Raw genomic sequence first — 26,156 nt, 5'->3', positions numbered from 1 at the left:
TAAGAGGCCTACCTCATAATAAGTATGTTTCCTTCACGCAAAAAAAGAAAAACAACAATAGAATGGTTGCTATCAGAAGAACCTGACGTAGCTACAGTTACTCCACACCCGATTACAGTTGGAAAAGTAGAAGATTCCGAAGTGGACATATTTATTGATTCTGGTAGTGAAGTGTCACTTATTTCTAGTGGATTCTTTAATACATTAAGAACTAGCAATATCTTACCTTATTCTGAAGACAGCTGTCTTTATTTTGGACTTGAGGAAGATAAATATTGTGTTAAGTTTCTAGCAGACAGTTACGTCGATAAACAAACAACTGAAAACCAGAGTTTACGATTAACCGTGACAGCGCAATTGTCACCAGAGGTGGAAAACGTAAGTCATGCATCACAAAGAGCTGACATACAAAATAAAGTAAATGAATTCCCAATATTAACCAACGACCAGAAAACAGATTTAGCCGAAATTCTATTAGAGTATGAAATGGGCCGGCCGCGGTGGTCTAGCGGTTCTAGGTGCTCAGTCCGGAGCTGCGCGACTGCTACGGTCGCAGGTTCGAATCCTGCCTCGGGCATGGATGTGTGTGATGTCTTTAGGTTAGTTAGGTTTAAGTAGTTCTAAGTTCTAGGGGACTGATGACCATAGATGTTAAGTCCCATAGTGCTCAGAGCCATTTGAACCATAGTATGAAATGGTATTTTCGGATAGTCCAGGTAGTATTAGTGACTATGTATGTAAATTTAAGATAAAAAATGATACATCATTCTTCTGTAAACCGTACCTGATACTGGTGAGTTTACAAGAAGCGGTTAAGGAGGAGATAAATAAAATGGTAGATAATACAATAATAGAATGCAGTACAAGCGTTATAAATAATCCCTTGGCAGTAGTGAAAAAGGCTACAGGCGGAGTGCGGCTCGTACTGGACACGCGCATCCTGATAAACATATAGAATCAAAAGAGAGAGACCCGTTAACATTGAAGAGTTATTATGCCAATTTGAGAAAGTACAGTACTTTAGCTCAATGGACCTGACTGCTGGGTACTGGTAGATTCGGTTACATCCAGATTCAAGGAAATACACAGCATTCCTTTTTGATGGAAAATCATGCCATTTTAATGTGTTATCATTTGGGCTAAAGATCTCAGTATCAGTGTTTATATGCACACTGGACAAAGTGATAGGGAGAGAGTTATTAAAGGATTTAATTATATATGTAGATGATATATTGATAGTATCACCCACCTGGAAGGAGCATTGCCTAACCTTGAGGAAAACCCTGAAAAAATTTAAAGAGAAAGGTATTACAGTAAAATTGTCTAAGTCACACTTTGTCAGGCAAGAACTAAAATTCTTGGGACATATCGAAGGTGTACAAGGAATTAAGCCTGACCCAGAACATATAAAGGCTATTAAGGAGTGTCCACCACCTAGAAACATAAGACAATTGAAGGGATTTCTTGGAATTGCAGGGTATTATGGAAATATGTACAAAATCAAGAGCTGAACGACCCTTGACTTTTGCGTTTATTACGAAAGGGAATACTGTGGAGTTGGGACCAAGAGGCACATGATGCTTTTGAAAATGTAAAGAGGGCGCTATCAGAATCACCAATACTGCACCATCCAGGATGGGTGAACCATTTAAGATTTCGACTGATGCATCAGACTATGGTATAGCCACAGAGCTTTTCCAAGGTGAATGGGGGTTAGACAGTATAGACCACAGGTCAATATCTTTCGCTAGCCGGAGTCTCAACAAACATGAATTAAATTATATGGCAACAGAAAAGGAATTACTAGGCATAGTCTCGGGTATACAAAAATTCCAAACACTTATATGGGGGTCGGAAATATATGTCTAAACAGATCACCAAACTCCGTCATTTTTAATTAATAGCCGATTACTACATAGTAGATTGATGTGGTGGACGTTGTTTCTTCGAGAGTATAACATTAAGATCCAGTATGTAAAGGGTTCGGAGAACATTGTACCCGACGCTTTGTCTTGGCTACCAGTAGGCATGAAAGAACTAAAGCAATCAGAAGGATCTGGCGTAATCTTTGCGATTAATTCTGAGACATTGGAATACCCACGCAACAACGTGCAAGATATGGCTCAGAAAATAACAGAGAACATCCAACATGACCCTTATTTTACGGACATCTTTGCTATGTGTGTTAGGAAATCACTACCGCCTAATCAAGAGGGAATATGGAAGATTGTATGATATAATCAGTTCTGGAGACCAGTAGGACAATGCAACATTGGCGTTTATGAATACCAAAGACAAGTTGGTGTGGTACATACATAATGGGTGTGGACATTTCGGTATAAAGAAATGTATTGCACATGTGAATAAATTCTATTACTTTAAAAAGCTACGACATAAAGTAGCATCAGTCATTAAGACTTGTGAGATTTGTCAGAAAATAAAAAGAGGATAACATCCACGTTAATTATAAAATGTATCAAATTATTCCTAAAGCGCTACACAATCTAATGGCTGCAGATTTCTTTGGACCAATTCCAAAAGGAAGAGGAGAAGTGGTCTACATTTTGTCCTCATAGGGTGTTTGTCGAACTATGTTAAATTCTACCCAATTAAAAAGCAAACACACCGACAGTGATACATTATCTACAACAAATCTTTATTGAAGTAGGCAAAACAAAATAATTTCTTTCTGACGATGGGCCTCAGTTTACTAGTAACAAGTTTAAAGAATTTTTAGCATGGGGAGGAATTCGTCCAATATTAATATCCAACTATACTCCATCTTCTAACCTGTGTGAAAGAATTATGAAGGAAATTTGGAAACTTTGTTGCACTTACTGCCATGAAAACCATACATCATGGGCGACAAAAATTAAAGATTTCGAGCTCATTTTAAATGAGTTACCACATTTATCAACTGGACTAACACCCCTGGAAGTATTAGGTGAACCCTTTGTAGGTGAACAACTTATTAAATGTTTTACTTGGCCAGAACAACCTACTACTGATTACCAAATGAATCAAATGATAGTGACTAAGAACCTAGTTAAGAAGGCACAACAACGAGTAAGTAAGCTCAATGGAAAGGTGATAGAACCTCAATATAAGGTCGATGACCTAGTATTAGTAAAACAACATCTTCAGAGCTCTGCCCTGAAGAAGGAAACGCATAATTTTTTTCAAAAGTATGTGGGGCCTTACCGAGTACAATCGGTGACCCACCCGAAAACCTTACTTTTAGTGGACCCTACAACTGGAGAAGAAAAAGGGAAATACAGTGTTAAGGATATAAAGTGGTATATTCCCCAGGGACGTTAACATTCTGATTTAGTGGGCGGAGTGATGACCGTCGGATCCCGAGTTGGGTTCAGTGTTACTTCCATATTTGTTTTCCTACAATGAATTCTCTTCATGTCTTATACTATCCTGTATTCTGTTTTCTTCCTCTTATACTGTCATATAGTTTAGTACTTCAGCATACTCGTCTTGACATGGCAGACAAGCAAGAGTTGCAGCAAATCACTGATATCAAGGTCATACTGCTTCTTGTGGAGGTAGCAGTAAGTGATCTTGTCGTTATACGCAGTCTTACTTGTTTTAAGGACGCTAGGAGCCACAGTTATATAATCACCTTGACGGATTTGTTGTCATATCAAGTCAAGACTGAAGCATTTGGTAATGCCTCATAATATGTAAGTCAAATGCATGCTCCACTCTAGTCTCAATGTAAACGTGAGTAGACAGCATGCTCCGCTCTAGTCACCAAGGATCTCAAATCTGCATATAGTTAGGTCATATTTCTGCATAGCCAACCAACATAAGATCTGATTCGGGCCTAAACTATTGGAGGATACAATGTAATGTGAATAATTATATATTTATGATGATATGATACATAATTTCTACTTATGAATATAATAGAGGGAAACATTCCACGTGGGAAAAATATATCTAAAAACAAAGATGATGTAACTTACCAAGCGAAAGCATTGGCATGTTGATAGACACACAAACACACACACAAAATTCAAGCTTTCGCAACCAACGGTTGCTTCATCAGGAAAGAGGGAAGGAGAGGGAAAGACGAAAGGATGTGGGTTTTAAGGGAGAGGGTAAGGAGTCATTCCAATCCCGGGAGTGGAAAGACTTACCTTAGGTGGAAAAAAGGACAGGTACACACACACACACACACACACACACACACACACACACACACACACACCTTTCAAACGACCCCCGCAGACAAGTGTGACTGATTCTTCACCATTGCCGTTCCATAGGAGTTGCTTAGATCTTTCTTCTGGGACTTCAAAGGTGAAGTTGAGAATGTCCGTTCTGCAGAAGACATTTAACATCATACCTCCTCTGGCTTCTCACTCAAGTACCGGCAAAGTGGTGATCCTGGGGAAGGGGGGTGGGAATGGTTTCCTGTCTTTGGGGCTATTTTCTCTCTCTTCTTCGATCTTAGCAACCATTTCTACTTTTTCCTTTCTTACTTCTCTTTTGAGTACCAGTCTGTCTCTCCCTCTGTCCATATGCATACACTTCTATCGCTAAAGTCCTTCTCAATTTCCGTGGTATTCTATTACCTTCAACTTATTTTCCATACGCCGGCCAAAGAATCAGGCTACACAACTACCCATATGCATACACACGACGAAACACAAAGACACAAACAGGAAGGGTACATTTTAAGATAATGTGGGAACCGTCATGTTGGAGGGAGAAAAGTGCACATAGTGACAGGTATGCGCACCTGGCTAGGTGAGGTGACGGTTCCACATCACGTACAGGTATGTACAGGGATATATTTATATATGTAAGTATTTATGGTTATGATGATGGTATTACACTATTATTTGTACATGAGAGAAGGAGGAACATATTGTGGTTCATTATGCTACATCATATACTTAAGTGGTTAAGTGGACAGAATTGGTGTCAGTCTGACGACTATTCTGGCGAATTGTAGGATAATGGGACAAGCAGAGTATAAGTAGGGGGGGGGGGGGGGGGAGAGAGAGGGGGGGGGGGAGAGAGAGAGAGAGAGAGAGAGAGAGAGAGAGAGAGAGAGAATAGCTGATCTATACTGTGCAGGCAGGGGCTCCAAGAAGGGGACTAACCTGTACCATAGTATATTAGGAATTTGTTTAAACGGGCATACCTACCAAAACGGAAGGAGGAAGTGCTTTCATAGTATCAAACCATATGTGAGGTATAGGTACTGTGCCTAAAGGAAGAAGGGCAGTATCATGACAAAAGTCAAACATTTAATAGAAATTATTCTGGTAAGTTTGAATTCTCATTTCCACTCACACTGCTATGTTTGTTTGAAGGTACTTGTGTTGACAGAACATCTTTATTTACCCAGAGTTCCTCCAGACTGTAAACGGTATCGAATAAATCCATACTTAGAAAAAGTAGTACGCAAAGTTAGAGCAAACAACAGCATATGCTTGGATAATACACACTTGGAATTTACAATTGGAAAGCGAACAGAAAGATTCTTGTCCTTACAAAGTTTACACTGATCAAAAGGTCCATGATTATAATGGTATTAACGTGGAAAAGGAAAGAGAGCTATATATGAAGTACCCAATGGATACAAAAATGTTATATAAATTGATGGAAACATAAAGTAATATTGTATGAATACAATTTGATGTACATAACGAACATGTATAAAATATCATGTGTTCGAGCTAAGGGGAGGGATATGTAGTGCCTCGAGAATTTCAGGGTAAATTCTAGAGAACCTTGTATTTCCACCATCTCGAACACGCGTTATTTTAGAGATGAGTGTGGTAAAGTAGAACTGTGTCTACTGCACCACAATTATGTGTGTGCAAGACCAACGTATATGGGACGGATCATAGGCGTGGGCAGGTAGTCGCCGAGCCCACCTAAGAAGTTACATGTCCAGCTCAAGGAATAAACGCGCCGTCTCCGAGCGACATCACAATTTATTGTGTGAACATTTGAATGTTGTTGAGAGACAAGAAGAGACAATTACTTATTCATTCATTCTCTTACTTTTGTAAGGTCCGGACAGTTGTCTTGTTAAACTTGGAGAGATTTCTGACAGACAGAAGATGTCGAGTTTACAAAAAATGTTTTGGCTGTATGAAAACTGTTATGTGTGATGAAAATACAGTGAGATTGACTTCAAAATATTCTCGAGTGTATGGAGTTATTTTAAAAGTCTGTGCTGCAGTCAAATGATGGCATGTATGTCTGTACTATCCTCCTGAGTGTATGGTTTGCTTTTTTTATTTTTTAAAAATTACAATTAATAAAATATTCTGGACTATTATGCCGTGGTCGAAGGGATTTCACTTTAAAACCTGACGCTTCTTCCCCATCTGAGAAGGACATTTTCAAGGGGGGTCATAGTTTTGTTGAATGTCAGCACCACATTCGTACATACTTTTCTCATGTTAAATTGATTATGTAAAATTTGCCTTACACATTCAACAAAGCTACGATCCCCCTAGGAAATGTCCTCCGCAGATGGGAATGAAACTTCGGGTTTTAAAGTGAAATTCCTTCAACCATGGCATAATAGCCCGGAATAATTTATTAATTGTGACAGTTCCAGTCATGAAAGTTTAAATTTTTTTATGTTTAATAAAAAATGTCAGCTTTACTTTTGCTGTTTGCTACTGCCACACCAGACAGGCCAACAAGTGAGTGGATGGAGGCCTATGGCTCACTTTCACATCGTGCAGAAAACTGAGAAATTAACATTTCAGCCAAGACACATTACTTCGTTGTTTACTGTCAGCAAGATGCAAAAGCTATAACATACTCTGGTTTATGAGACACAGACAAGAATGAAAGACTTTTCCACAAGACTGACACTGCATGTGAGCTTGCAAGTGGAGATGTTTATGGAACCAGTTGCCTGCAGTTGTGTGGAGTTGCTAGGTTTTGTTACTGCTTCTCCTACAGATGAAGACAATAACGATGTGAAGAGAACCTACTGGACCTTTTTATTTCCTTCCACATATCTGTGTGTTATCACTGTGTTATAATAGCATATTGGATTTAGTATATAAGGCCTTATCTTCAGATAATACGCAGAAAGTGGCACATAAAATAAACTGTGTTTGTCTCTTTCCAACAATAAACAGAAGAAAGGATGACTAGGGTTTCACATCCTGCCCACAACGAGTTCATTGTGCGCAGCATACAACCTTTGGTTAGGGAAAGAGGGCACAATAAATAGCCATGTACTTATAAAAGGAACCATCCAGACACTCTCCTATTTAAGGGAACCATTGAAATTATAAATCTGGAATGCCACATTGAGATATGAAACATCATCCTCCCAAATGTGAGTCCAGTGTCTTATCATTGTGCTATCTCATCAGGTAACAATAAAAATAGTGCAGCCACTGGCCAATCAGACATTAAATTCCAAAAAATTCGGACAATAACACATTGTAAATTTGTATAAAAATGAATAATTTTCTCGTATTCATTTGTATAAATCTTAAATGCACAAAATCATTCAATAAATTCATGCAGAGGAAAATTCACAATACAAATTCTGACTTACCATCTGATCCTTTGACTTTTGATTTAGTTTCAATGATTCTAATTCTTCTTTTGTATCTGATAATTCTTTCTTCAAACTGTCAACTTCGGCGGTGTTTGTTTCCTGTGGTGAAGGACATGTTATCATATCAAGTTCAGCAAGTAAATAGGACACAAATGGAGGACTTATGAGTGTGAGGGCATTTAATGAAGCCTTTTCAGAATGGAAGAATTCAAAGAGGAATGAAAATAGTGACAAATAATTCATGGTTTTCTTACAAACAAAACTAAGACAATATAATCAGTAAAGCGATGAAGGTATGAGACTATTTAGCATCAAGTAAACCTCAGTAAATGGTAACAGTTTTCGTATAACAGTAAGCAGAGCTTGAGTCTTATCCATTAGGTCACCTTTGTGAACAAGAACAGGTATTAATGTATAAACTCTCCAGAGTTACAAAGATGTCACTACTGCTTATGGCTGTCTACATTTTGTTATGCACTATTTTAATTTTGGCATTATGTAATTTACAAGAACAACTGATTTGTGACACAGTTACATCTGATATGTAGGTAGTTTTGAGTATTACTTCTTCTAGTTTTCATAAAGTGGGGCACAATTAACATTGGTCCTATCAAATATAGCTTGATTTGTATTATGTTGCAGCTAAAAGACACTTACATAAGCAACATGATGTGTCTACCTTATGGTCAGTAACAATCTGTCTTTTCCACATTGTTGATATTCGTAAGCAGAGTTTCCACTGTTGATTCATATTATGCAATAATAAAAACTGATTATGCTTGGTGGCATAACGCAGAAACTGGAATAGCACATACTGTAGAAATTGTGTCATTTAAATAATTTGTATACTAATAGACTGCAGATTCATTAAACAAGAAGTTAAATCTCCGGAAAGTGTATGTCATGGAAAAATTTGACATCTCATTGATCTCAAAGTAAGGACATGTGAAATATTAGCTCACACTGGACACGGCTATGGTCTTGTTTACAGAACCAACCTGGTATTTATCTGATCTGAAATAGAGAAATCACAGAGAACTTCACCAAGATGGCCAGACATGGATGTGAATTCTGGTCCTTTCAAACACAATGCCATTCAAGAAATATTAGTAGGATCACAACTGTCTTCCTCACAATTTGTAAGTAATAAGCAGTCTGAGAATCATGTAAATATCTAGCAAGGTCTGAAGTTAAAGTGTATGGATGGTTTCTGGCAGCTGCATGTGATTATAAGTACTATACACTGCAACTGATTAAATTATTATTACAGTTCTTTACATGTGTCCCACCTATACTCCCAAATCATTCCTCAAAACAAGTAAGGAATGTCCAGCGACATATTACTGTATGGCAGCTACTGCCTAAATCCATTAGTGTCACAACTTCCTGGCATCAGTCACTTCTAACAACAGAAAAGACTACTGACAAAAATACTCACAGTGCAAGCTCAAATGCAAAGGTTGTGTACTCACTTTGACAGAAACTATTGATGCTGAATCATTAGCGATATGAAAGTGTCAATGCTGTAATGACCTAGTTTTTTGTCTCTTTCTATAAAACTTAAAGACTATTCAGTGCAATAAGATATTTAAACCACCATTACAGTTGTTTTTTCAATGTCATTGTTTTTACTCAGTGAGTGAATGCAAGGCTACACAAATTACTTGCTTTATCTATGTGCTAGCTAAGTGTATATCATATGTGACTTGTCTAACACCTATAACACAACATGCTATCATAAATTAAAAGGCCAAAAATATTTGTATCCAAATCTATGTATGTATTAGTGTGGATTCTTTGTATTTTGACACATTACTATAGCCACTGGATGCTTGGTCATTTTTATATTCCATAGCCACTGTCTTTTATGTTATAATGGGTGTGCGAAATGTTTATGTTATTTTCTTTTTTTAGTTCCAAAGGTTCGAACACTGAACATTTGAAAGTTCCTTATCTTTATGTAAAAATTTTTACTGTATAGTAAACACTTTGTTACTCTGAAACATGTATCTTTGTGGAAACCCAATATAATATCTCTGCACTTCACTAAATAAATAAGTAAATCACAAAATATCCTGACATGATATAAATGAAACTTGTAAAAAATCCTTGGTAAAATGAGAGAATAGATACAAGTTTCAAGTTGTTGACTGTTTTACTTTTTATGTCAGATTACTGGGACTTCATAATTAAAGAACCCATTTAAATAAAGATTCCTCTAACATATTCAACAGAGACAAGGGCTATGCAATGAGTAGGTCTTGTCAAGATATACTACTCATAACAAGGTGCTGATATGGACACACTATTTGCACTTCGGTAAACGCATACACTTATTGTTCCGGCATAACGACAAGGGCCGGAACGAAGATGAAGAGCGCAAGAGCAGAGAAGACAGTTAGATGACATCAGCCAATAGCCCGCTGACAAGGACCACACCATGACAGGAGCGGCCTCTATCTGAAGAGAATATAAGCGCCACTCCTGCCAGCCTTGGCAGCAGAGTTGATGACAAACACTAGCAGAGAGGCCTAGAAATTCAGTGATATTAACGATAGCAGTGACTTATGAGCGAGTGTGAATTGTTTACATGGACATTGTATATAGTGAAGAACACTGCTTGTTGCCCATCGCTTGCAACAACTTGTTGTACATCCAAAGTTAAGTATTGTCAATCTTCTTTATAGTAATAAAAACTATTAATGTGATTTGCTTGAACTGTTGTATAGCTATTCGAGAAGGCAGCATCCTTAGGCACCCTGTAAGAGAAGAGTGGGCAGGACACCACATTGGCTACGAGATATACAACAAACCCCGCACCTGATGGCCACGGAATTTTGTGTTTGCTGGTGCCTTAATTCTCTCTTGTCTTTTCTTTGCAGGGGCGTTTATTTGCTTTAACAGTTTCTTGTCTTTTTAGCTAATCAGTGTTTTCAGGTGTGCGTTGCTGAAATTTTCTTTGCTTTTGCCCTTATTTTGCTTGCTTGCTTTGTCTGTTTGTTGCATTTGTCTCTTCCAACATATCCGCCCCACCTATGCCGTCCAATCCTCAGACGCCACAGCTGCAGCAAGAGTGAGATGCCACACAGCTATTGCAGATGTTTCAGTTCCAGATGCAGCAAATTTCTATGTTACTCAATACAGTGAAGCAGCTACTGGCCAACACTGTGCGCCTGACGGAACAAGCAGCACCTACTACAGCTGCTATACCACCTTTTTGACAGTTTCAGGATCAAGAAGAGGAATGGCTCAAGTGGTTGCCCCAATCTGAAACTCACATCATCGCTCACAATGTACCAGGTACTGCGAAACTCCCATATCTATTACCAATGGTAGGAAGTGCAGTGTTCTGCCTAATAAACAACTTCTTCCTAACACAACTCGGGGTGAACTTAGTTATCAACAGGTGGTATTGGCATTAACTAACTATTATGACCAACAGTTGAATGTGGTAGCAGCTAGGTATCAGTTCTTTAATTGCAAAAAATGGTCAGAACAAACTTATTGAGAGTGGGTAACAGATTTGCAGGATGGCAAGAAAATTCAATTTCACATGTGCTTGTGGTGCTTTATATTCAAATGTTATGTTGCATGATGTGACCATGTATAATGTACCTAATACCACACTCAGAGAACAGATTTTGAAATAGTCCGATCCATCATTTCAGCAGGTAGTGCAAAAACTAGCTCAGTATGATCCAGGTGTCCTGTCAGCCGTTAAATCTGAGCAGCCAGCTATTTGTCAGGTTTCGTCCCTTAGTTGTAATCGGCCCACTCAGCGGCAGCAGCTTGTACTAGCCAAGGCAAGTAAACAACACTTCCCCACGCCGCATAAGCAGTTCGCTAAAAAGGCGGCTACACAGGTGAACAGAATTAAATCTTGCCCTTGGTGTTATTCACGGCACAAATGCCAAGACTGCTCCTCCTGATAAGCTCAGTGTTGCACTTGTGGAAGGAAAGGACATGTACAATCCGTATGTTTGCAATGGAACAAACATAAGCATTCAGCCCACTCACAAAATTCTCTTCATCAGGCCCATGTCATTAATGCAATATATTCCAAGACTGCAACACGCATTTAAAAAACTGGCACGCGAGCAGTTTCTTCTGTGATCTGCCAGTCAAACGAACTTTTTGTTCATTTGCTTCTTTGTGGGAAACGTGGGAAATTTCAGTCGGACACAGGTGCCTCTATCACATTGCTAAATCATCACACATATGAACTGTTAGTCTCCCCACACCTGTCTAAAACTAGCACGCAACTGATGGCTTATAATGGACAAGACAATCCAGTTCTTGGAAAATGTACACTGCCTGCCATGTATCGCTCACATAAGCGAACAGTGACTTTTACAGTGCTACTATCACGCGATTGTGAGAACATATTTGGTCTTGATTCTTTTGATTTGTTTGGCTTTAACATTCAGGATAATGTGTTGTCAGTGTCTGCATTCAATGAAAAAGACAGTGTAGCTAGCTAGCTAAAAGAATTCCCAGATCTCTTTTCTGAAAGTTTAGGCAAGGCTGACAATTTTGTTGCACATATTACTCTGAAAGACAATGTTCAGCCGAAATTTTGCCGGACCAGAACAGCTACCCTCGCATTATGGGACAGTCACTGATGAACTTAAAGCATTGCAAGATAGCAGAGTTATTGTGCCCATATCAGCTATTCAATGGGCAAGTCCACTGGTTTTGCTTCCCAAACCTTCAGGTTGCATTTGCCTCTGTGTTGAGTTTCAGTTTACGGTCAACCCACAAACTGTGATTGATACTTATCTGTTGCCACACCCAGAGGATCTCATGGACAGATTAGGAGCTGGACACTACTTTTCAAAAATTTATTTGCGCGACGCATATCTTCAAATACTGCTCGGTGAGGAATCTCAAAAAGTGTGTGTAGTAAATACTCATTTGGGCTTGTTTAAAAATTTGTGGTTGCCTTTTGGCAGTGCTTCCGCACCCGCCATTTTCCAACGGTATTTGGAACAGCTGACTGTACAAGTGCCAAACTGTTCAAACTATTTGGACGATATTGTTGTAGCAGGTCATATATCAGAAGAACATATTGCAAATTTAGCTGCTTTGTTTTGTGTGCAAGGCTAGAGTGTAGACTGAACAAGTGTGATTTTTTTAAACCTGAGTTGCAGTATCTTGGTCACGCCATAAACAGTCAATGTGTACATCCTCTTCACTCACATTTGTCAGCCATACCATGAACTATTACATTTGGTTCAGACCAAATGCTGCACAAATCACAGCTCCACTGTGTCACAAGAATGTCCCCTTTGTTTGGACAGATGAGTACAAAGTAGCTTTTCAAAAACTAAAGATGCACTGCTCAGTGATCGATGATAAGTTCACTTTGAACCTGACAAACCAGTTGTAATACAAGTTGACGCTTCCTCTTATGGAATCGCTGCAGTGCTTTCACACAGAATTGGTGAGAAGGACAGGCCTATTGCATTTGTATCAAAAGTGTTGTCCAAAGCTCAGTGTAACTATTTACAAACTGGAAAAGAGGCTTTGGGTATTTTGTATGGTGTCACTAAATTTCATCACTATCTGTATCGCAGAAGATTCTACTTGGTAATCGATCACAAGTCTTTGCAGTCCTTGTTTCATCCGACGAAACCTGTTCACAGGCCTATTGCATTTGTATCAAAAGTGTTGTCCAAAGCTCAGTGTAACTATTTACAAACTGGAAAAGAGGCTTTGGGTATTTTGTATGGTGTCACTAAATTTCATCACTATCTTTATCGCAGAAGATTCTACTTGGTAATGGATAACAAGTCTTTGCAGTCCTTGTTTCATCCGACGAAACCTGTTCCTGTACAAACTGCCCAAAAATTGCAAAGATGGGCTTTGTTGTTGTCTCAGTACCAGCACGAGACTGTGTATCGTCCGACTGGTCAACATGGAAATGCGGACACACTCTCGCATCTTCCGATTGGCCCTGATACAGACTTTGACGTCTCTGCTGTATCTTGTTGTCACATCAGTGTTCATGATTCTGAATTGCTTCAATCATTTCCACTGAACTATAGGAAAATTGGACAGGCCAGGGATGCTGACTCAGATTTGAACATTTTGCCAACATACATTCACACATCTTGGCCTTGTTCCTTGCAACGCATACAGAACTCTGTAGTGTGCCGATACTTTGGCCATCGGCATAGCTTCGCTGTACAGAAAGGTGCGATTCTTGTTCAAAATATCACTGGACAGTCACGCGTGTTGATCCCTAAAGCTTTACAAAAATAAGTGTTGCAATTACTTCACCAAGGACACTGGGGGATTGTCATACGAAACAGTTAGCGTGTCGACACTTTACTTGGCAGGGTATGGATGCCCAAATAGAACAGGTGACATCACAGTGTCACGGTGTGCGGAAAATCAGTCCACTCCACCACAAACATTCTCTCCTTGGCCTAAGTTGCAATTGCCATGGCAACGTGTGCACATGGACTTTGCGTGACCTTTTTGGAACACTCGCTGGTTGATTGTGGACTCATATAGCAAATTTCCTTTTGCTGTGCCAATGAACTCAACGACGTCACACAGCACAATTCACGTTTTGTCCTCTATTCTTTGCCTCGAAGGTTTGCCTGAAGTCATAGTGTCAGACAACGGCCCTCAGTTCATGTCAAATGAATTTGAAACATTCTGTGAATGAAATGGCATACAGCATCTAACTAGTGCTTCATTCCATCCACAGTCAAACAGCAGAGCAGAACATTTTGCCAGAATCTTCAAGCAGCAGGTGGCCAAACTTCGCTCTGCACACACCAGGGATCAAGCATTGCAATTGTTTCTCACCTCCTATCATTCACACCAACAAAATGGACCATCGCCTGCAGAATTGCTTCATGGCCGCCGCCATCGCACACTGCTCCACCGTCCTCGCATCCGGCGCCACAGGAAGGCCGCAAGTATCACTTTGCGCTGCATGATATTGTCTTTTACAGGGTTTTTGCGGCACCAGACAGTGGGCTCAAGGCGAGATTGTCTTTCGACTTGGCGCTTACATGTATCTTATCGCCTGTTGACTTGGCGCTTACATGTGTCTTATTTAAGGTCTACATCGCTTGCAGTGCCGACATCAAAGTCAGCTCTGCCTCTGTCATGTGCACAATGATCTTTCAGTGTCTCTTCCCCCATATTCACATATCCAGAAAACAGAGTGGCCACAGCAGCCGCCAGAGGGTGTCATTATGGCACTGTGGGATGACCCCATGAAGATGGAGCCTTCACCTCCTCTTGTCTTATCGATGGAGCTGGACCCGCTCACACTGCAGCAGTCGCTGCCTTCTTCAGGAGGTGGAAGCGTACCCATCTGATCATTTTCCATGAGATGTTTCCACTAGAGTGAAGGCCGAGTGGCAGAGTACGAACAGAAGCTTGACATCCCCTGCAGCCACAGCTTCTAGTCCCATGATACGCCCGCACTCCTGCCTCTCCCCACACTCCTCCTCCCCCACCTTGGTCGCACTGCCTACACAACGATGGACCATTGCTTTGGGACGGGGGAGGCGGGGGGTAAATGTTCCGGCATAACGACAAGGGCCAGAACGAAGATGAAGAACTCAAGAGCAGAGGAGGCTGTGAGATGACATCAGCCAGTAACCTGCTGACAAGGACCACACCATGACAGGAGCAGCCTCTATCCGAAGAGAATATAAGCGCCACCCCTGCCAGCCCGACCGCAGATTAGATGATGGACACTAGCAGAGAGGCCTAGAAATGTAGCGATATTAACAATAGCAGGGACTTAGGAGCGAGTGTGAATTGCTTACATGGACATTGTATATAGTGAAGGACACTGCTTGTTGCCCATCGCTTGTAACAACTTGTACATCCAAAGTAAAGTATTGTCAATCTTCTTTATTGTAATAAAAATTATTAATGTGATTTGCTTGAATTGTTGTATTGCCACTCGAGAAGGCAGCGTCCTTAGGCATCCTGTAAGAGTAGAGTGAGCAGGACCCCACACTTACGTTCCAACAAATCATACACTTATGCTCCAACAAATCTAATTGGCCAAGAATAAAATGAGTCCACAACCTGTGCATTGGTATTTGTCGTATCATAGGTTATCGATACTGCCAGAGCCGGCTCCTCCAAACTCCAATAAATAAGGTCGCAATACTCCCCGGTGTGAAGTTGTTTCCATTTCACAGCTGGAGCAACACTAGTGCTCCACGCAGTGAGAAAGCAGACACATGTGTCGTATGGATAATGTATGTTTTTAATTATTTTTTCTACTTAATTAATGAAATAATTATTATATTCTTCCATTCCATGCATTAGTAAATTACCAAGGGGCATGAATTATCGTCAGCTGAGTTTCACTGATTCAATGACAACATCTACAACTTATTCATGAAGAAATACTTTAGAATATGTGTACAATTGCAGCATACTTCACTGACAGCAAGAGGATATACGTGCATATTTCATGCATGAGAAGCACTTATTTCTGTTCCTGTCAGCTCTTTTTATGATGTCCATTATAATTATCCGGGCTGTTATGCCGTGGTCGGTTGATGAATTATGTGCCTATTCCCAACGTTTTGTCTCCGACTGCGGGAGACATCTTCAAGGGGGTCCATAGCTCGATGGAAGGTCCAACACACCCACTGTCTCGCTACTGACTGCCGCTAAATTCCGTGTCCGCACGCTCCCGTGCTGCGGCGTGACGTCACGTATTTTGAAAACGTCAGTGCAATTGGCCGCTGTCCGTCGCCGTCGATCGCCGTTGCCATCACCCAGTAGTGGAAGGGTGGTACACATCTTCTTTAACACCGGCATCCATATACCGTTTAATTTCACACCCTCCTCCTTTCGGTTGAAATTATTTGGGTGTTTAGCGATTTCGATTGCCTCCCTGTAGAGCCTTTTGTAATATCTGCTTGTGGCCGCTAGTACTTGCGTCTCCTCGAAACGAATATTGTGGTTCCCTGGCTGGAAAGCATGCTCCGCAACAGCTGATCGTTCCGTTTCTCCTCTTCTACACTTTCCCTTGTGCTCTTCCAAACGTTTAGAAACAGTTCTTTTAATGGCACCCACATAAACATCACCACAGCTGCATGGGATCCTATACACTCCAGCTTTTTCCAATGGTTTGCGAGCATCCTTGGCAGGCTTAAGGTATTCCTGTATCTTCCTGGTGGGCTTGTAAATTACGGTAATATTCCGCTTCGTCAAGATCCTCCTTATTCTTTCCATTACATTTTTAACAAACGGCAGGAAAACCTTAGATTTTGCAGTAGCCTGTACGTCAGTATGATTTCTGCGTGGCTGCCTCAAAACACGTTTTATTTCGCTGGACGACATGATATTTCCGGCCGTGAAAGTCTACATTTTAGTTTCTTTTTATGATAGTCACTGCCATTTGACACGTTAAAAAAAAAAAGTTGGTAAGCCTAATGATTCACCCATTCTTGCACTTCGCCTGACTTTCTGTTACTCGAATATTTTTTTACATGTAATTACTTTTGTTTCAAAAGTGAATTTCTTGAAGATTCTTGCTGTTTGTGGCTCAGATGTAGTGACAATAGTGAAACTAGTTGGGAAACAGTGTTATTGCTTTTGTCTTTTTGTTATGACGTCTATATAGTTCTCCCTTCAGCAACAGGTGTGGTGGCTTATCTGGTACATTAAATATTGTAAGTATTCCATTCCATACAGGTTTGTTATGTCCCACATTCACTGATTGGCTGGAAGTGTAGCAAACAAAACTTTGTGTTGTTGGGTAGATATACACCTTTCTGCAAAAAGTCAGATCTTCTGGTGTTTACTAGCAATTTTTTGTTATTAAAGATAAACAAAATTCTTTGGTAAATATCTGTACATCAGAAGAGAATCATACAAATTGTCATCTAATGTACCATCCCATATCTCAAGAATCTTTAGAAAACTAAAGAAAATTTTTCTGGCACTAAATACGCTCCCTACTGTAAAAACTATGCTACAAATCAATATAAACGATAGTATATGTAGTGGTCTAATATCGTACTAATGTGATTCCACTTGCTGACTGCATAGTGCGCTGCTATCGCATTGGTAATGAAAACAAGATGGAGTGTCGCAACTGTTACGTTACACTGTGGCACCTCAAAGATTCCTGGAGGCACTACGAGTGTGTCAGGTAACGGGCGAGTTGTGGCGCCCTGAAAATATTCTAAGTTCGGAGTTGGCGTGGTCGAGCTGGGGCCTCTCGGCAGGTCGCGGCCTGGCAGCAACCGCATGGTGCCGAACCTTAGCTTAGTAACCGCATGATGCCGCACAATGGCCAGTCCAGCCACGTGGCAGGGAATTCCATGGTGACGCTGTGTTGATGAAGGTGACACGCCGGGTGTTCCAAGATGGTGGACTTTGTGAAACAATGGCAGACATTTCACAGTTCGTATAGAAATTAATAGTAACCAGATGAATCATGATACCTCAAAAAGTAACGTGTACATTACCATTATTTGCACGACGATTCTGATGGTGTAATCAGATTTTCAATATCTTCATTAGTTTAAAGTTTAGTATCTGAAGATAAATTATACAAGTTAACACCCAGCTGCGAATTTCCAAAATCTAAATGCTTCATCCCATTCTGTCGATCAACGTGTCTTTAGAAAGCTATTAGTGTAAACCGAAATTGGTATAAATTACAGGCACGTAACTTGAATAATACATGAGTTATTGGAGGTCAAAGAGGCCGATTACTATCGATTGCGTCAGGCTGTAAGTACTCCACAGTGGCACAAAAAAAACGGCAGCACCATGCTTATAAATATATTTATTCGTCTATGTCTTTGTTTATATGCGGCATATACTACTATTCATGAAAAAATTGCTTAAATATTTACTGCTTTTTAGAAAGCACAGAGACATTAGGCTACTGGCCTACCTTTTGTTGCTATTCCTTTGATATATATCGTAGAGGGAGACCAAGAGATCAATACACTAAGCAGATTCAGAAGGATGTAGGTTGCAGTAGGTACTGGGAGATGAAGAAGCTTGCACAGGATAGAGTAGCATGGAGAGCTGCATCAAACCAGTCTCAGAACTGAAGACCACAACAACAACATGTTTATTTAATTTGTTTATGTGTTTAATAATGTGTGATAGAGTGTGTTTGTGGTCCATCCATAGGAATATTTATTTAATTTCAAATTATTTAAAATTAATCCTGTATTTCATATGTGTTTCAATATGTTTGAGAGTGTACGTTGGCTTGAAGACGTGGAGGGAGCGCTCTAGCCAATCACAGCGCTCGTTACTAAGAGAGACGTATGGAGGTTGGGGAGGAGCATCGTTTCCGGAGAGGACACGTGGTAGTGGTGGAGAGTGGGGTACGGCACACAACACGAGAGGTGCTGGACGGTGCGACAGACACGGAGTCGTGCGAAGGACTTGAAGTGTGGAGCGGTTTGCGTGTGGTTGTGAGAGATAGAAATACTTCGGAGTACGGACTTGTGAGATTTCCGTGGCTTCTACAGTGAAGACATAGTGTGCATTTAGAAGTGAATATCTCGCGAGCTATGTTGTTGTTCATAGCTAATTACGTGCAGTATGAATCTACTGTTTCCCTGTTATTCAACTTATATTTTATTTAATTGCTGGACCATCGACACCAATAAGTGTTGTTGTTGTTGTGGTCTTCAGTCCTGAGACTGGTTTGATGCAGCTCTCCATGCTACTCTATCCTGTGCAAGCTTCTTCATCTCCCAGTACCTACTGCAACCTACATCATTCTGAATCTGCTTAGTGTATTCATCTCTTGGTCTCCCCCTACGATTTTTACCCTCCACGATGCCCTCCAATACTAAATTGGTGATCCCTTGATGCCTCAGAACATGTCCTACCAACCGATCCCTTCTTCTAGTCAAGTTGTGCCACAAACTCCTCTTCTCCCCAATCCTATTCAGTACCTCCTCATTAGTTATGTGATCTACCCATCTAATCTTCAGCATTCTTCTGTAGCACCACATTTCGAAAGCTTCTATTCTCTTCTTGTCCAAACTATTTACCGTCCATGTTTCACTTCCATACATGGCTACACTCCATACAAATACTTTCAGAAACGACTTCCTAACACTTACATCTATACTCGATGTTAACAAATTTCTCTTCTTCAGAAACGCTTTCCTTGCCATTGCCAGTCTACATTTTATATCCTCTCTACTTCGACCATCATCGGTTATTTTGCTCCCCAAATAGCAAAACTCCATTACTACTTTAAGTGTCTCATTTCCTAATCTAATAACCTCAACATCACCCGACTTAATTCGACTACATTCCATTATCCTCGTTTTGCTTTTGTTGATGTTCATCTTATATCCTCCCTTCAAGACACCATCCATTCCGTTCAACTGCTCTTCCAAGTCCTTTGCTGTCTCTGACAGAATTACAATGTCATGGGCGAACCTCAAAGTTTTTATTTCTTCTCCATGGATTTTAATACCTACTCCGAATTTTTCTTTTGTTTCCTTTACTGCTTGCTCAATATACAGATTGAATAACATCGGGGAGAGGCTACAACCCTGTCTTACTCCCTTCCCAACCGCTGCTTCCGTTTCATGTCCTTCGGCTCTTATAACTGCCATCTGGTTTCTGTACAAATTGTAAATAGCCTTTCGCTCCCTGTATTTTACCCCTGCCACCTTTAGAATTTGCAAGAGAGTATTGCAGTCAACATTGTCAAAAGCTTTCTCTAAGTCTACAAATGCTAGAAACGTAGGTTTGCCTTTCCTTAATCTTTCTTCTAAGGTAAGTCGTAAGGTCAGTATTGCCTCACGTGTTCCAGTATTTCTACGGAATCTAAACTGATCTTCCCCGAGGCCGGCTTCTACTAGTTTTTCCATTCGTCTGTAAAGAATTCGTGTTAGTATTTTGCAGCTGTGGCTTATTAAACTGATTGTCCGGTAATTTTCACATCTGTCAACACCTGCTTTCTTTGGGATTGGAATTATTATATTCTTCTTGAAGTCTGAGGGTATTTCACCTGTTTCATACATCTTGCTCACCAGATGGTAGAGTTTTGTCAGGACTGGCTCTCCCAAGGCCGTCAGTATTTCCAATGGAATGTTGTCTACTCCGGGGGCCTTGTTTCGACTCAGGTCTTTCAGTGCTCTGTCAAACTCTTCACGCAGTATCGTATCTCCCATTTCATCTTCATCTACATCCTCTTCCATTTCCATAATATTGTCCTCAAGTACATCGCCCTTGTATAGACCCTCTATATACTCCTTTCACCTTTCTGCTTTCCCTTCTTTGCTTTGAACTGGGTTTCCATCTGAGCTCTTGATGTTCATACAAGTGGTTCTCTTATCTCCAAAGGTCTCTTTAATTTTCCTGTAGGCAGTATCTATCTTACCCCTAGTGAGAAAAGCCTCTACATCCTTACATTTGTCCTCTAGCCATCCCTGCTTAGCCATTTTGCACTTCCTGTCGATCTCATTTTTGAGACGTTTGTATTCCTTTTTGCCTGCTTCATTTACTGCATTTTTATATTTTCTCCTTTCATCAATTAAATTCAATATTTCTTCTGTTACCCAAGGATTTCTACTAGCCCTCATCTTTTTACCTATTTGATCCTCTGCTGCCTTCACTACTTCATCCCTCAAAGCTACCCATTCCTCTTCTACTGTATTTCTTTCCCCCATTCCTGTCAATTGTTCCCTTATGCTCTCCCTTAATCTCTGTACAACCTCTGGTTCTTTCAGTTTATCCAGGTCCCATCTCCTTAAATTCCCACCTTTTTGCAGTTTCTTCAGTTTTAATCTACAGGTCATAACCAATAGATTGTGGTCAGAGTCCACATCTGCCCCTGGAAATGTCTTACAATTTAAAACCTGGTTCCTAAATCTCTGTCTTACCATTATATAATCTATCTGATACCTTTTAGTATCTCCAGGGTTCTTCCATGTATACAACCTTCTATCATGATTCTTAAACCAAGTGTTAGCTATGATTAAGTTGTGCTCTGTGCAAAATTCTACCAGACGGCTTCCTCTTTCATTTCTTAGCCCCAACCCATATTCACCTACTACGTTTCCTTCTCTCCCTTTTCCTACACTCGAATTCCAGTCACCCATGACTATTAAATTTTCGTCTCCCTTCACTATCTGAATAATTTCTTTTATTTCATCGTACATTTCTTCAATTTCTTCGTCATCTGCAGAGCTAGTTGGCATATAAACTTGTACTACTGTAGTAGGTGTGGGCTTCGTATCTATCTTGACCACAATAATGCGTTCACTATGCTGGTTGTAAATAGCTTACCTGCATTCCTATTTTCCTATTCATTATTAAACCTACTCCTGCATTACCCCTATTTGACTTTGTGTTGATAACCCTGTAGTCACCTGACCAGAAGTCTTGTTCCTCCTGCCACCGAACTTCACTAATTCCCACTATATCTAACTTTAACCTATCCATTTCCCTTTTTAAATTTTCTAACCTACCTGCCCGATTAAGGGATCTGACATTCCACGCTCCGATCCGTAGAATGCCAGTTTTCTTTCTCCTGATAACGACATCCTCTTGAGTAGTCTCCGCCCGGAGATCCGAATGGGGGACTATTTTACCTCCAGAATATTTTACCCAAGAGGACACCATCATCATTTAATCATACAGTAAAGCTGCATGCCCTCGGGAAAAATTATGGCCGTAGTTTCCCCTTGCTTTCAGCCGTTCGCAGTACCAGCACAGCAAGGCCGTTTTGGTTATTGTTACAAGGCCAGATCAGTCAATCATCCAGACTGTTGCCCTTGCAACTACTGAAAAGGCTGCTGCCCCTCTTCAGGAACCACACGTTTGTCTGGCCTCTCAACTGATACCCCTCCGTTGTGGTTGTACCTACGGTACGGCTATCTGTATCGCTGAGGCACGCAAGCCTCCCCACCAACGGCAAGGTCCATGGTTCATGGGGGGGGAGGGGGGGGGTACCAATAAGTGTTTTGCAGAAATATATCGCATTCTCAAAAGTACTTCTACTATCGTACTCACCATTTAAAGTCGTTAAGATAGTACCTGCAGATTTTATTTAATTGCAATCTTTCATTTATAAATTTATATGTTACATTCATAATTTGCAATTGTCGAGTGATAGAAACCTTCGACCATTCGTTTAATGTTATCATATACTATAGACTCAGCAGTATTTGGCCTGTAATGCGGCAACTATGAATCCCAGCCCCTAGACAATGAACCCAGTCAAAACTTCTAATATTGCAACTCTGAGTCGGAGGGTATGTAGTTGAGGGTATGTAGTTCATTCATTACACCATATCATTTCATTTTTATTTGAAAGCCCACAAGTGGCACTTTGAACATCACCACCAAGGAAAAATCTCGAGGCTGACAAACAATGAAGACCACCAGGATGGTGTTATAAGCAGTCAAGACTAACGTACTTCTGTGTCGCTAGTTGGTCCCAAACATTACGCTGAGTTGCTGATAGTTAGCACTACCAGCAAACATTCTGTGTACTCAGACACATGACCGTGCTGGGCCTATGATTATAGCTAGCCACGTATGCCACATGTTGTCAACAGTGGAGCAATTCTTTCACACCAGTTGAATACAATATATTTATTCGAAGGTCACTCATGTCAACCAATCTTTTGTTTGCCCATCCAGATTCCTACAGATCATTTGGCCACCTTCCACCCATTTATAATTAGCAACAATGATGTAACACATGACTTCTCAGAACATAACAGATACCAACTTCCATCATAACATCTGGCAACGAACCTTGTCGAACCGAAAATGCCACATTGTTTTATTTCCATTGTCGTCTATTTTTTATAACTTTCTGGACATTTTTGTTTTTGCTTTTACCACTTGCTTTTGTGGATAGTTCTGTTTCAGACCCACATTTGTCATTTTTGTTCAAGTTACTTGTTTATGCTGCCACATATTGATGCAGCTTTAGTATTTGGTGCTTTGCCTAGTCTACCCCACACCCAAAGCCCCATGCATCCCTGCCTTATACTTAGCGTCACAGCAATTGCAAGTGCCTTTGACATAAATACTTCCTCTTCAGTTACAGACACAACAAGTGACACAGCTTACTGAGACGAAGAGGGCCTTCATTCAGATGCAGATGGCAACCAATGAGACTTGCAATCAGGTGCCACCCATACAGCAACACCACAGCTTACGCAGCCATCATTCGTGCCTCTGTTTTGCCCATTTGAAGAGAAGAAAGAGGACTAGGTTGATTACTTGCCCCAGTTTGAAGCTCATCTATCTGCATACCATATACCAAGTACTGTTAACTGTTTTACTGTGGCACCGTTGCACTAACTTCACTGCAAGAATGTATCTTTTGTCTGGTCCCAAAAATGTGACACTGCTTTTTGATGACTCAAAGATACTTTGCTCAATGATTGTTGGCTAGTTCTTTTTGATCCTACCAAATCTATACTTTCTTTGCCTCTTTGTATGGCATTGGTGCTGCACTTACTGTAAAGAAGACACGTTAAGTTTCAGACAGGCACAATTAAAAGACATTTACATAATGCTTTCAGCCACAACCTTCATCAGCAAAACAAACAGAGAAACACACACCATTCATACACATAAGAAAGCACACCTCGTGTACACATGACCGCCAACTCCAGCAACTCAGGCCAGAATGCAACTATCATGTGGGATGGCAGCTACAATCTGGAAGGGGATGGGGAAGGGATAGTAGTGTAATGGTGGGAGGACAAAGGCACACTGTCTAGAAGACTGTGCAGGGACTTGAATGCCAACAGGCTCAGCATCAGGAAGTTGTCAGGAAGGGAGCTAGGAGAAAAAGATCAAAAAGGAGAGGTGTGGGAAAAGATGGGATGGGCTGCTGGCAGAGGGCAGCAAACAAATAGTCTGGGAGACAAGAGTGGGAAGGAGATGATGGGATAGTGTGGGTGGAAACTGTTGGGTGGAGGGTGTGGGGACAGTATGTTACCAAAGGTTGAGGCCAGGATAATTATGGGAGTGGGGAATGTGTTGTGCGGATAACTCCCATCTACACAGTTCAGTAAAGCTGCACACTCTGCAAGACAGCGTTTCTCTGTCCTCTCAATATAAACTACTAATCCCTACCCTTCCCCGCCTCCTCCAGATTGCTGCTACGAACCCATATGATGCTTGCTTTCTGACCTTTGCTGCTGTAGTTGGCAGTCATGGGTGTGTGAGGCATGCTTGCTTGTGTGTATGAATGGTGTGTGTTTCTCTGTTTCTCATTTGCTGATGAAGGCTGTGGCTGAATGCTTCATTTAAGCATCTTTCCATTGTGCCTGTCTGCAATTTTTCCTACATTGTTGCTAATCCTACATGGAGTTTCAGTATTTGATTGTGCTGTATTCTCACACAGGACTGGTTCAGCTGACAGACCAATAGCCTTCACCTCCAAACTGCTTATAAAATCTCAGAGCAACTATCCGAAAATACAGGAGGAGGCTCAGTCATCATCTACAAAGTGACTAAATTTCATCAGTATTTATTTGGAAGAAAGTTCTTCTACTTGGTCACCAGTAAAAGACTTTGCAGACATTTTTAGATCCAGCCAATCCCATTCCAAATTGCACTGCACAGAAACTGCTATATTGGGCACTTATCGCACTACCAACATGAGATGACGAGATGATGTACAAACCCACATCCAAGCATGCTGATGCACACGCTTTCATGTCTTCCCTTGGGAACAGAAGCAGACTTTGATGCATCAAAAGCACCTTGTTTCCACATTAACGCATGGGATTCAAATGCACTGGACCAGTTTCCATTAGATCACCAGAAGATCGCCCAGGCCATGGAAACGGATCTGGACTTGCAGATTCTGTTGCACTACATCCACAATGGTTGCCCACACACTATGAAACAAATTGTTAGCCCATTGGTTTGCAGATGCTTTGCACAACAACATAACATGTCTGTGTTACAAGGTCTCCTATTGCTATACACTGAATCTGAACAATTATGTGAAGTGATTCCAAAGGTTCTTAATTTGCTTCACCAGGTTCACGGGGGGTTTGGTCGGCACTAACATTGCACATGGTTTGGTCGGCACTAACATTGCACATGGTTTGGCATGGAATCATAAACAAACTACACGACAGCATAGTGCCATGCTAGTGCGGGCCACCAGGCAGCCCATCGTCAATGGTTCTTTAATTGACCAGAAGTATATTGGCAGTTCTTGCATTTGGATGTTGGTGGACCCTACTTGAACACTCATCGATTGATGTCGACACATACAGCAAGTTTCCTTTTGCGGTTCCCATGCACTCTTTGATGAAATGTTGCACCCTTCAAGCCTTGTGATCCACATTTTGCCTTGAGGTTCTACAAGAATCTCTTGTGACTGACAATGAATTTGTGCCTGCAGAATTCAAGGACTTCTGTACAGCCCATGAGATTCGTTACACCACCAGTACACCTTTTCATCCACAGTCCAATGTGAAGCAGAATGTTTTATGCGCACTTTTAAGCATGTGGAACCAAACTTTGCTGCCCTTCTTATCATCCTATTGCTCCCAGATTTGCAGTAGCGCATCACCATTGGAGTTGCTTCATGGATGGCGCCATGGCACCACTGCAC

The 26,156-nt window shown here is 40.8% G+C and overlaps 1 protein-coding gene across 1 annotated transcript in view; it reads right to left on the bottom strand.

Moving 5' to 3' along the window:
• LOC126260657 (centromere-associated protein E-like) overlaps positions 1-26,156 on the bottom strand; it is a 577,712-nt gene that overhangs the window by 331,023 nt on the left and 220,533 nt on the right. The window contains exon 10 of the mRNA XM_049957993.1: positions 7,562-7,663. Coding sequence (XP_049813950.1) covers positions 7,562-7,663 — 102 coding nt within the window. The remainder of the gene's footprint in view (positions 1-7,561; positions 7,664-26,156) is intronic.

The sequence above is a fragment of the Schistocerca nitens genome, chromosome 5, assembly GCF_023898315.1.
Source record: "Schistocerca nitens isolate TAMUIC-IGC-003100 chromosome 5, iqSchNite1.1, whole genome shotgun sequence".
In the NCBI taxonomy this organism is placed as follows: Eukaryota; Metazoa; Arthropoda; class Insecta; order Orthoptera; family Acrididae; genus Schistocerca; species Schistocerca nitens.
This window is presented reverse-complemented; position numbering and strand designations above follow the sequence as displayed.